General features: G+C 39.3%; 1 protein-coding gene across 5 annotated transcripts in view; it reads right to left on the reverse strand.

Moving 5' to 3' along the window:
* LOC135470390 (transcription factor GATA-3-like) overlaps positions 1 to 13,703 on the reverse strand; it is a 58,032-nt gene that overhangs the window by 11,604 nt on the left and 32,725 nt on the right. For 4 of the 5 annotated variants that reach the window (XM_064749304.1, XM_064749306.1, XM_064749305.1 and 1 more), the window contains exons 3-5: positions 13,004 to 13,075; positions 11,860 to 12,336; positions 5,775 to 5,920 (exon numbers count right to left, since the gene is read on the reverse strand). In XM_064749304.1, coding sequence (XP_064605374.1) covers positions 5,775 to 5,920; positions 11,860 to 12,336; positions 13,004 to 13,075 — 695 coding nt within the window. The remainder of the gene's footprint in view (positions 1 to 5,774; positions 5,921 to 11,859; positions 12,337 to 13,003; positions 13,076 to 13,703) is intronic. The other variant, XM_064749307.1, reaches the window with a different exon arrangement.

A 13,703-nucleotide genomic window follows, 5' to 3' on the forward strand; every position in this document is an offset into this window, starting at 1 on the left:
CTGAAGTAAATCAGTCTATAAATCAACAAGGGACGGAAGCCTGCAGAGCATATCGGGGGGTAAAGGGTTGTTTATATAAACAGTCAGACCAGCTTGTTGCTTCGCCATCAACAGCCGAGGAAAACTTTGCTTCAGAAATGTGACGAAATGATTTCTTAGCTCCAAACCTTTGTGGCTTGCCGGGGAGAGCGCTACGAGAAAGCCTCACTTGCTGTGTAACCGTGTTTACGTTCCACCAGGACGCCAATGCCTTGTTTTCAGATCCACATCGAGGAACGATGCTCTGTATATCAGCCATGTATGAAGTACATAAAACCCATATGCTAGGAGTGATCCCATCCAAAAGGGCAATCCATGTCGGACACGGAAACTGTAGGGGATTTTGATTTGTTCGTAATTTAGATTTAGTACATACATGTAAAGTATGGCCAATACATGTAAAGGGTAATAATATCACCCTTGAAAGATTATTTGTATTGTGTCAAAGCAAGTTCTCACGTTGATGTTCAGATAGTTAGTTTAGGATGACAAAAGCTCTAGTTGTTTTCCACTACAAGAAAACAAAGTTGGCTTTTACTGACATATAATTTATCACGTGTCTCTGAAGTAAGTCATCACTCAACGAGGATCACACCTCCGTTTGGTGGAGTTACCAAACTTTCTCGCTCCGTTTACAAGCTGTTGGTATAAGCTTTCTGCCACTGAAATGGAGCTACTAGGGCAGCTGGAGTATGTATAGCGCCCAGCATTACAAGAAGCACTTAGAAGAAGAGGACGTGTTTGTTTTGCTATCCAACAACTCTCTCACCTGCCAGACGAAAGCATTAGCCAAATCTGTTCGTCGTATATTGAATTACCCATGTCACTTCCTATGGAAGCGGAAAGGTTGTGAAAATTCCGTAGAAAAAGTAAAATCAACGCCTCAAGTAAGAAATTACAGAACTAGTGAAAGGCTTAGGTGGTGTTGTCTTTCTGGCAATTTGGAAGTGAGATGAAAACATAAGTCACAACATTTCCATGAAAGTCCGACCAAAACATTGCTACCAAGTTTGCCCTATTTTATATGTTTTAATGTCATGACATATTTTTACATTCTACGGAAAACTCAAATTCACTGGACCTTGGGTATGCTTTTAGAAATAAGTTTATAACACATGCTGGATCGCCTGATTTGAGAAATTCACATTATAGGTATACAAGGGTGGGCATAAGTTGTGAATCTTTGCTTGCATATTTACATTTAACACGTTCTATTAATTACGATGGCAACAAGACAAAACAAAAGACTTAGTATTTAGGCTCCGTCCATGTTCGATAAAATGTCAAAGATATCTCATTCTTGGGAGAGCAAACAAAACTAAGAATATCTGGCAGGTCGGGCTGGTTTCATTTGTTTCACCCAGTGAAAAGGTCAGGCTACAGCTTCGGGGGGATTTTGTGTGTTGAATAAACCGATGTATCAAACAGTGGTGGCACTTCCTTCGATTGCATGGGTATATTTTAAAATTAGATAGGCATGTAAGCTTTACTTATAGAGCTGGCTTTACTTGTGGTATGTCTCGGAAATAAGGAGATGAGCCAGCCTCTCAACTGTTGTATAAAATTACAAACCTAAGATCAAATGACGACTTCTTCATAAACAGGCATTGCAGACATGAGGGCATTAAGTAGGGTGACGCAACGGTCTTCTCCTTCATGAGCGAAGCTGATAAGTAATTAAGCGTCTCTAGAGGATTGTGCTCCAGACTTGACAGTTGATTGGATCAACTTCGAGCAAGTAGAGAAGACGGCAGGTTGAGCATTAGGAAAATCAGGAACTATTACAAGATCGGAAGAGGAGATAAACGACAGGTTGCACTTGTTTCGAATTTGTGGTGTTACCCCCTCCACGCCCCTAGATCAGTGTCTAGTCCCTGCCTCTCAATAGTTCTCGTTCACACAACATGTGTTCTTCATATTAGCAAATTAAAGACCACGCGATGCTACGTTCATTAGGGGCGGAGATAGCAAATAGCTAGACAATCCAGTCATTTGACAAGGTGTTACTTATATTCCAGCAAATCACTCTCCACTCTATAATTGCATTATACTCACATTTGTAAAATTTAACTTTACAGGTCGATTAATAATACGGCATGGAAAATAATTTACGTCCGTCAAACTAGGTGAAAAGTCAATGTTAGAATGTATAATCTTTTCTTTTGTTCAGTGGATGTTTTATATTTTAAAGATGGCAGAAAATAACCATCCGAGTATAACACAATTACTGCCCTAATACAAGCCAATCATTGATATACATATTGTACCCGGTGACCGAGTGAGAAACTCACCCTCCAGATTGTCAAGAAATATATTAAAATTCATGTGGAGAAATTAATTTCACTATGGTAATCTATCTTGATGGAAAAGGCCCACCGCAAAATTGACATGAAATTAGCTTCGTATTTTGCACGGTGTTTTACAGCGTGTAAAAAAAACTCGTCATTCCGGATTTAAAAAAGAAGCAGTAAATTACAAATAAGCACCCATTGCCCTGAATGTGAAATTATTGTTTTTACCTACGCTTAGTTTTTATGAAGACGCTACGGTGAAAACTAGGGCGACGGTCCGTGTTTTGGTTGGTTGCACGAATAAATAGATTTCTTGTTTGGGTAGTTAAGAAGTTGATGCGAAGGTTGAGGGAACGTGAAGAGCATACAAGATAAATACTATGTGTACCTGGCAATATATCCCAATACACAGAGGGATAATATTCTCCTAGAGCCTAGAGCAATGTAGCCAAAGGTTACAATTCCTTATGACGTAACGCAAGTTTCACCGTAACATAGCTGCACATATTGTAATGATAAATGCCGCTTCGTCCAGGTGTCTCTTACAAGGAAATCGGAGTTCCGACACGAATGCCATGCTTTTCTGTGTAACGATGTAAGCAAAACATTTAACATCATTCATAACTGCCCTGGGGTGGCAACATCAAAAAATCTCGTATAAATCTGTCATATTTTTTGAAAACTCACTATGACTGACGGCTCTGAGAGCAAAGGTAAAAAAAAGAAAGCAATGTGATAAACTGTGTGGCATATCCCTGGGGCCGAAACACTTTTGGGGAGATCTAGTTCATTCCCCTGCCTCCAAACGTGACAAGGTGGGGAAACCGAACTTTGCAGAAAAGCGGCACCTTTCTCGGCCAGAAACTCGGTACATGTCCAATATGGCCCCCAGCGGTGTGAATACAATTTCACGCCACATTACCATCGCCTCTGAGGTTCTCATGAGCAAACGTTTAACACGGCATCCAGGTATGTCAACGGCCGAGAGCAAATTCATCACCTTGACAGTTTTCATAAATCGTTCCTCAGTTTTAAAGCATTGCACATAAATTATTAGGATGGTTGTCCTTTCCTATACGGGCAAGCGAAGCCAACATGAACCATTGTTGATTTGTAGAACTAACCTGTTTCCGCGGGTCCAGTACCCACAGCGTTGAATAAATTTTATTATTCATCGAATTTCCGCCGAACTAAGCCAACCAATACTACCTGAGGCATTTAGACAGGATGTAAATCATTATCAAACCAAGTATCAAGGTTTCCTGAAAACAGATGCACAATGAACGTGGGAAAGCTTTATAGAATTTCAACTGTGTTGTATGTCTAACATTTGATGTATGTTTTCCATTCCATTTCTGCTGATTGGGCAAAACAGGGCATTTGGATGTCTATTGATCAATATAACAAGACAAAACTCCTGTTTTTAACATTCAACAGTATTTTAAAATTTTCTAAAAAGAAATGAGATAAAAGGCTTGCGTAAGATATCATCCAACTTCTTCCCGACCTTGTGTTGCACAGGGATAATTTAAATGCTAAAGACAATTCACATAATTAACCGTCAATTAAGTAAACTGAATTCTGCTTGGACACTGGTTGCTTTTAAGTGTAAGAAGCTTTGATTAACCCAAAGAGGCAAAAATATTGTATAATGTTCGGAAGTTGTCCAAGAACACGCCTCTCAGAATAATTACAACATTTTACATGATGTCACCTCCTGAAGACAGCTGTATCAAATATTGCTCCATTCTGGTATACATTAACAATAGGACACGAGACTTTATGATCGTTGGAAATGTAAATCTCGTGATCTTTGGGGGTAAAGACTGGACAAGCAGGAATGAAATCTCTGTAGGAGTGACTGAACGTCTGTGAGTGGCCAACATTGCTAAGAGAGGATGGGATAGCATACATTGCCTTGACGAAACAAAATTTATTTGATTCTTCAAGCACCGACGCCAGTCATGCCACAGCGCATTAAAAAGGGTAGACTGTGGCAAAGGTTAGACAAGACTAAGATCTCAGGCTAGGAGAGCTGTGAGTAAGAACCTGTTCCATGTCGCCGCCATTCTCACTTCAAAGTTATACTGTGTGTGTGGTTATTCAACGCGACATAGAGAAATGCCCAGCACATCAAAAGGTCAACAATTTTAATCAAACTGTTCTATACTCGACTAAGTCAATTTGAAGCATTTAGAAGCAGACAAAACACCCTGTCGTCCTCTTTTCCGAGGGTATTTTGATCGGTAGTTACATGAACTTTCGTATTCCACCACAGCTAGTTCAGACCACATGGATACATGATGGCGTCAGGATCGGAGGGAAAATGGCAACTTGACGATGAAAAAAGTCAACTATAAGCTATAAAACACAAGCGGAGTGGTCCGCCGGAGAGAACTGCTGGCGGCGGTCTGCAGGGAACGAGCTCTAGCCCGACTCGTTAACCCTCTATTCGCCCTGGGGAGGGGCCGATTATATTCCTGCAATTAGCTTGCAAAAGCGCCGGCTGGTGAGCATTAGCGCCAAGAGTACAAGTGTAGCAGGTCTCAGCTAACGCTGTTGGCATTGTTTCCTCTTCAATATAAATGCAATACGGGCCGTTAAATACAGAGTGGACTTTATATATTACATTACCCTGTAACGCAGTGTTTTAAACGAATTGCCTGGGGCACACCAGGCGAAATATTATAAGTTTGTTTCGGAACCGTACAGTTCTACAATAATCCACCAGAAACGATCAGACACTGTGCTGCTGGTCTGAATAGTCGACTGTGAACCGTCCGTGTGACATATGCTAAGGCTAAACTGATAAGACTGCTAAATCCGAATTTACGTTGATAACTTTGGATGAGATTGTAAATTTTAACATGGAAAAGAAGTGCTCGAGAAATGCCTTTACTTGATTACTCCTGTAGTTTGGTTAACATCATCCCACTATCAGAAGAGAGATCTACAGTTCACTTGTCTTTCCATTACGCAATACAATTATTTTCATTTGCTATCATAAGAGAGGGCTCATCTGCAGAAGATCAAACCCACAGTGACCAAGGTTTTACAGGTTTTCCGGATATGGAGACGCCAGCGACCAATGGTAATAACATGATAGAACAATGGTCTGTTCAATACAGTGCAACAAAAGTAACTCAAAGTTAGTCGGTCGTCATTAATCAGGCCGTATCTCAGTTGCAAACATGGGTACATTGTTGGGGAAAATGAGATGATAGCGTGCAGTACTCCAAAAAATGCGGATCAGATATTTAAATCAGTTTTTTGCAAAATTATTTCTGTTAAAAGTTGGGTTTTTTCTTCTTGTTTGGTTATTTACGATTTTCATCTATATATAAGGTTTGTACAAAAATTGCCCTTAATGCTAATATTCTATAAGTTTCAGAAATAACATAAACTTTGATAATAGACAAAAAATCAAAAACTAAGCACTCTCACCAGTCTTCGTTTTGGCTTTATAAGCGGTCTGTTGGAACCATTCATTTTGTGGTACAGTCCGCATGCGTTACACAAATAATGCCCGGTGCCGTCTCTTCTCCACAGGGGTGTTGATGTGGCTCCGCAATTGACGCATTCTCGACCTTCTGCAAATGAGACAAAGGCGAAAACAGGTTAGCATCAACATTTATTTTTTGTAATATGGGGTAAACCTTTCTTGGTATAGCGCAGAGAAGAGTTCTGAGCATTTCAGCACCAATCCGTGCTTTACCAAGGGAGTGTTATCCCAGCTAACAAAAAATAAATACTACCTGTTTTATTTCTACACGACAAACAATAAGCCTTTAAATAAACAAATATAGCTGTTTCTTACGTCTACAGAATAAAACAACAGACTGAAATTCATGATATACAACAAGTCCTAGTACTATATTTTAATTAATACGGTCTAAGTATCCACCAAACATACAGATTAACAACACAATGGTATAACATCATTTATACAACACCGAGAACACAGAGAAACCTTTCCCCATGGCATTGTCTAAAGGTCCCCATAGTGACTGCCCTTCAGTTTATTGTGGTACGGTTGGTTTAGAACCAGTCGTCCCTGACACATGTCCGAAAACCGATACTGTTAAATGTGTGCTGCTATCAGCAACACCACCGACAGGTGACCAAGTGTCATGAATGCTACATCGTGCATACTTTATGATATTTTCTTAAGAAAATTGGATACTTTATTTTATTTTTGTTTGTAGATTTTATTGAGCGAGGGTCACACGAGGTCGATCTGACGTCGACAGACGCGGTGATGTGGGTGGAAGGGAACTCTTTTGTTGCTATGGAAACCGCTGAGCCTATGATGTATACTTCAGTATTGCCAAAAACATTCCGAAAAGACACTTTGGCTCAAAAAAAAACTTTTCATAAAGGAGGCTTTGTTGAGTGTTGACTTAGGAAAAAAACTGGTTGAATTATTCGATATTTATGTATACGAAATCAGAGCCGACATACATGATGACGCCCATAGAATTATGGAACATCTTTGCGGAAGGTGGAGTGTGATCTTGACATGTATGTAAGCTTCAGTTGGACCGTTCTTACGTTATCATGCATGTGTTCTTTTACCAGATGGCGCTAAACCAATCAAGATATTAACATACTGCATACCACTATAGCATATTGCAAAGATATTATGGAAGAGCTGTGTATAATACAGACGCAAGGTAACCACAAACAACTACACTTTGACTTAACAATACCCATTTATCTCAAAGATTCGACATGTAATACTGCGTATCAAAATGCACTTGTTTCGAGTTACCTTCCTCCTGTACCGTATTTTTTACATATATAACTATATAGAATTCCCATCATATATATATATATATATATATATATATATATATATATATATATATATATATATATAACTTACAAATATATAAGAAACTTACAAATGTAAAGAAATACAAATTGAACTAATTAAACTGCCAAATGATATGTAATTTCCTTACACCATCAAATGTGTTCACAGCATGTAATATTACTATGCCCTTATAGACGAATTATATAGACTATTCGTGTTTGACTGTTTTATGTATGAAACACGTGTTGGTAGGTTTTGATTGTGCAGTGAGTACAAAGCGAGGTTTTTAAATATGTCTCTATGTGTGGCATTGCACGAGGTCAGACTCAAGTGTGAGGGCGTGTAAACAGCTTTGTAAAATACTCGAAGCCGAGTCAATAGCAAAGCTTCTCCTTTAGTTCTCTAAGGCGGCAGATATTGGGAGCTGCTTGACAGTCTTGATTTTGGCGGCAAGACTCGCCGAAGTTTGCTTGCTTACCAGTTACACACACTTAAGGAACCCGAATGTTATTTGTCCCTGTGGTACCTAAAATATGACCCCAATAGTAACCTGTAAGGTCAATCATTGATCACATCCGGCATAAACCAAACCTAGTCTGTTAAAGACAATGAAAAAAGGAAATGGACAATTGGTAGACTGCACACATCAATCCTGTCTTTACATCCAACCTGGCAGTTTTCGGGTGGAAAAACAGAACAAATGTTTCCAGATAGACACCCTAAGGCCAAAACCTACGCGCTATTGAGAACGGGCGCACGTGATTGCTGCCAAGTGGTATTTGGGATGATATGCTAAGAACGATTATCTTCAGCTTTAGATACTATCATCGGGGATAAAAAATCTATAATGAAGCCAGGCGTTGCGTGGAGCTGAAACTCAGCCTTGATGACCTGTATAGTAAAGCGTGCTGCGATGATTTTCCGAGCCTGTGTTGTTGACTTAGTCAGGACTAAAGCTATATTGCATTTTTTTCACCTATCAGCCAGTTATTAAACAGCACACTGTATATGTGGAAAAGAAGATATTCTTTATAAGACCTACTTTCCCCCCTTCCGTTGTTTCAGTGGTTTTCCTGCTCTTTCCCTACAGGCTAACCGCCGTTGGCAAGGCACACTGTAGGTGGCTTAGAGCTCTCTCTATTTGTCAAAGTATCACTGCGGTTTATGATCGCACTAACCTCTCATCAATCACAGCAGCTTTGGGATAGCATCCCCAATTTATTCTCATTACTCAACATCTCTAACGTTTTACAACTGACAATGCTTTCTGCCAAAAAATGTCCACAATGTTTTCGCTTTTCAAATACATAATTAATGTCGCTATTTAAATATCAAAGACAATTTCAATCTAAAAACGTATCAGAATGAGCGTTCGGGTCTTCTTTTTTATTACAAGGAATTGTTTTCATTTGACGATGAGCTGCATACATCCAAAGATGGGAGCTCCAGGGTGTTAATATACGAGATGAGACATCTGAGCTATGACTATGAGGTAGTCGTAAACTATGCATGACACACTATATGAATACCAAACTCGCCAATTCATTTTTGTGGCTATTTGAGCCTCCGTGAAATAACAACAAGACAGAAGTGATCAGATCCCGATAAACTACACGAGATCAAACACTTCAAACTACTAGCAACACGGCACACTGGCCCCGAGCGTCATTCATAAAAAAATCTTTCCAATTGGCCCATATATGCTTTCTGGGCAAAGGGCTAAATGCACACAAATGACACAAGGATTATCTTATATACTAGTACAAAGCTTTTGTGTGTACTTCGCTAAGCATCGAGAGACCAGCGCTTTCAACTCCCAATTAATTGAAAGTGTCGCTATAAGGACGCATAGAGATGGCGCCATTTGTAATAATTAATATCTTCTGTGATCACTAACTTGCATACCAAGGGACCTCGCAGTTTTCAATAACGACTTGGTGATAATGTTTTTGCAAGCATTCAGCTAAGGCTAAGCATGATATTTGGGATTTAGCCTCACTGTACATGTGTTTTTTTTAATCTGACAAAAGGAAGCTTGATCTCTTTTGTAGCAAAGGCAATCCTGATAATTAAAACTATGGAGGTCAAAATTCCCGTCGTTAAAATTTTACCTGAATCTTCCAAGCCGCATGTGTTTTGTTTGGGTGTTTCTATTTTGACCGGAAATCACATGACAGGCTGCTAAAAGGGATTACTTCGTAATTTATTATGCCTGTTTAACTAATATAAAAATCGCATATTCATGTCCGTTGAACTACCCACAGTATTTCACCTTTTACACTAATTTTTGCCCGTTTTCCGTTTACATGGACTGTGACGAAAAAATGTATTAAGAGAAACGAGTGGTGTCTATTCATTATGACGTGTCTGCCATAAACTTATTACTTGTTAAAGATGTTATCACGCCCCATCCATATTCAGCATGGTCATGGAGGGTCATGCGAGGTGTGCTGTACGCCATAATAGTTTTCATAATCATGGGAACACTGAATGTATAATAAATCGATCTCATGAGAAGAACGACATCACTTATCATTCAAACCATTCCGCATTCAAACGACGTTAAACATTAGAAGGACGTAAGAAAGAACATTTGTCAATACTATGTTCTGCCTGGTTTTGTATGATTGGACTATTATTGACATGTATAGTTACCCAATAGTCAGTACAACAGTTTCTCAGGACTGTACTCAGACTCGATTCGATTATCAACAACCCACTTCAGATTAGTATAGTAACTGGTAGAAAGTTCATCCATTCTTCGACGCCGCCAATATGACCTATACAATCAAGTGGCATTGTCTTGCCGTCTATAGCTAAGACGACAATTGGAAGTACAAGGTGCAAACCGTAGTCAGAAAATTTTCGATAGTGCTCATACATAGACTGCTTCCGCCGAAAAACGGATCTCCTAAGTAGTCATACTTAAGGAGTATGGGGCTGAGAGACCAGTGTGGGACCTTCGTGCCATCGGGTGACTCCAGCTACAGTCTACCACTCCATCGCGTGCACGCCACACGGAAGTACTACCGGCCGATGGTGTCTTGTTTACATACTAGAAATTAGCTGAGAGAAATATCAGTCTGGGAAATAAATCCTTCTGCAGTTTTAATGTTTTCAGGCCGAGTCTGTCCCGTATTCTATCGTGATGTGTCGGTGTGAGATAAGTGTCATTTGTATGCCAGATAATGTATGTTCTTATTCTCATTCAATGTGACATGCATCCAAAGAGTGTGTCAACATCTAGACTCGATTTGTATATACAACATATGCTTTTCATAAAACATGGAACCCTTTAGTTTTAACGCTATCAAGACGTAAATACATATATATATGTATGTTTTTATTACTACAAATCTAATCTACATTATTATATTCTTTCTATGTCGAGTTTTCGTTTGATACGCTTTAACTACAAAATCTGATCTCGTTACGAATATCACAAGTCAACAGAACTCGCAATGGACTTAACCAGGAAATGCTCGCATAAAATACTCACAGCGTGATTTGTATTGACTCAACATATGGCTATACATGTTAAATAGACCCACAGTCACACTGTAATTGTTGCTGCAAGCTGTTGTGTCCAAAATGGTAAAAAAAAACCAACAACACTGATTAGCAAAAATAACTGTGGGACAGGAAAGCTATCGTGCCACAAAAATAAAAAGCTTGTATACATCAACTTGCTAGTTATTTTTAAATATAAATTAAGAATCCATGCTACAATTGAGAGTAAATGAAATTGGGACAAAGCAAACTGATTTGTGTCATTTAAAATAGGTAACAGCTGCATTCAGACAGCCCGGAAAAAGAATTAACAATAGTAAAATTAATAGAGACTTTAAGGAATCTAATCACTCGCCACAATGAGGTACCGTTCCACTCAATATTAGAATGTGTGAAAATGTCTTGTCAGGGGGACACATTACTGTGGACTACAAAGTTGTTGCTCGCCGATTCAAGCTAATGCCTGGATCAATCACGCGCAGACACGAAGATGGATTCTATTTATTAACGTTACCCTGAAGAACTTTGACTTTCTAGCCTGGTTTGTTTTAAAACTTACTCTATGTACTAAATATTTAAATATTGTGGAATTTTGAAAGCAAACCAATGATTGTTGATATATAAACATGTTGGCTGGATTAAAAACTAGTTATGGCAGATTTTCAGATTTGGCTTAATGACACTCCCTGCTTTCCCTTAGAAGCCCCAAGAAAGGTTCGTGCTTTACAACTGATAGCTTAAGCCCGCGGTCAATGATAGGAGCAACACAGGGGCCAACACTCCAAAGAGATCAATATAAATGATTTCGGGTGACACAGAGGAAGATAGGGTTCATTTAAGGTTAACCACAGAGGTGTAATTTATATTATTTTATTATTGGCGATGATTAACATAATTAGAGATACAAGATCTGCAATTAAAGCAACTCGAAGCTGATAGACAATAATACCTGGTTAAGACATTTGAGAGTCCTGGCAAAGAATTAGTTCTTATCAGCTAGTCTGGGTGGCCTTTAAAACGTGTCATGAAGAAAAAGTCTTATACTTGTTGTACATATACACATAAATTCACAAGTATTCCATACTATACTGAAACTTTTCACATATATGTTCAACAAAGCAGAACCACACATGACCAACATAGCCCATTAGCAGATAACAAAAAGCTGTTTACAACCTAGATGATTTGAAATGAAAGACCCACCTGAGCTGGATCTGGTTTTGCTCCTGGCTCTGGGGACGCTGGACGACGTGGCTTTGAAGACACTGGCCGCAGGGTGGAACCCATAGTCACTGCTGTGGACGTAGGTAGGATAGGCCGACATGGCGTGGTGATGTCCCCCTAAGGAGGATCCACCGTGAGAACTCAGTACGGACAGGCTGTTGTCGGACAGGTCTTTCGCAGGTTTATTTTCTTGGTTGTACTCAGCTCCTGTGGGGTGACCGTTTACGTCTGGGCTGCCATCTTTAGGGGGTGTAGGGGGAAAGTTGAATGATGACGATGTGGCAATGGAGGTGGCAGGGTGGACAGACAGAGGGCCTGTGGGGTTGGGGTGGGACAGGGATTTGCTGAAAGGATTCATCCAGCTGGCAGAGTGTGCCGGAACCATGGGCTTATCAGGGATCCAAGGGTGAAGAGGACTGTGAAAATGTGGTCTGCAAACCTGGCTGCCTCCTGAAACTGTACAAAATATAAGCGACCGTGACAATCTCTCTTCCAAAGATTCCAACATTAAGAATAAATAATACGGATACACAGACTCACCTGACAATGATTATTGCGACTTATTCTCAAACAGAAAATAAAACTAACCATTCAGGGTAGCCACAAAATGAGTTTAAAATACAGGCAGTTACATAGATTAAGGACACCTGCATAGTTTTACCAAATGCATTTGTCATATTTAGAAAAGTACACATAATACAGAGAAAGCTATTGCGATAAAATAAGTGTAATTTTTAATAATCTTATAAAACAATTAGTCATTTTTTTCATTCCCTAATTCAGAAAGCAAGTAAGGCCTCAATTTATAATTAACAAGATTGTAGCCTTGATTTCATCAGGTTTGGTTACCGGTTGAACGACAGCAGATGTTATATGCTGGTGTAATCAAATGTTATTAAATGGAACATGTTTACAGTTTGCAGTTAGCTGGGATAATGTGATTATTACGTTACAGGCTACTACAGAATACCAGGTAGTTACCATACGAAACGGTTAATAGTGTTTAGTAAAGGAACGCATCGAACATAATGTAACTGTGTAAGTGGTGCGGGAGTGAAATCAAGTGCTTATATAACAGCTCTCAGGGTAAGACAAAGTATAACCTCTGAGGCGAAATGCTCACATTTCTGAAAGAGTAGCCTCATGTTGGAGTTGCAGTTGGCAGATCTATAATAATCATCTTGGTAGTCCGTCTCTACAATTTAAAATGCAAATTTATGTTTTGGGGGCATACCGTTAACAATATACATTGTTTTTCACAGACAGCTTTAAATTGAAACCCACAAGCGAAACAGGTTACATTTTGAGGTTATTGTTTGGCATTTATAAGGTGCGAACAGTTGTCACTTTAGGCGCTACCGTTTTGTAAATCTCGGTTGTACTGTCCCGAATGCACACTGCCTTCATATGTACGCACTTGCTTATACGAATGCTTTGAACATGCATACAGTCTTATCCCAAATGCATGCTTAAAACGGGTTATTAATGTTTTCTGCGTCGAGCTAATAGGTACGTAACTAAGGTTAACTTATACTTTTGTCTGTGTATTTCAAACCTGCCTCGCTCATACTACTTCTTTTCAAACATGTGGTATATTACAACACTGTTCAGGGAAACCTTTCTTGTCCGAAAATAGAGTAAAAATAGGGAAAATTGAGTAAAGCGAGAGATATCTAATCAATGAAACCCAACGAAATCGGAGACCTTCATATCCCTAAATCATCTTAAACTGTTATTCATTTACATTAATTACGAGCTAATTGTTGAAGAGCCCTTTACACCAGGCGACTGTGCAGCATGTAGAGCAGGAATGCGTTATAGAA

This window comes from Liolophura sinensis, chromosome 7 (genome assembly GCF_032854445.1).
Source record: "Liolophura sinensis isolate JHLJ2023 chromosome 7, CUHK_Ljap_v2, whole genome shotgun sequence".
Lineage (NCBI taxonomy): Eukaryota > Metazoa > Mollusca > Polyplacophora > Chitonida > Chitonidae > Liolophura > Liolophura sinensis.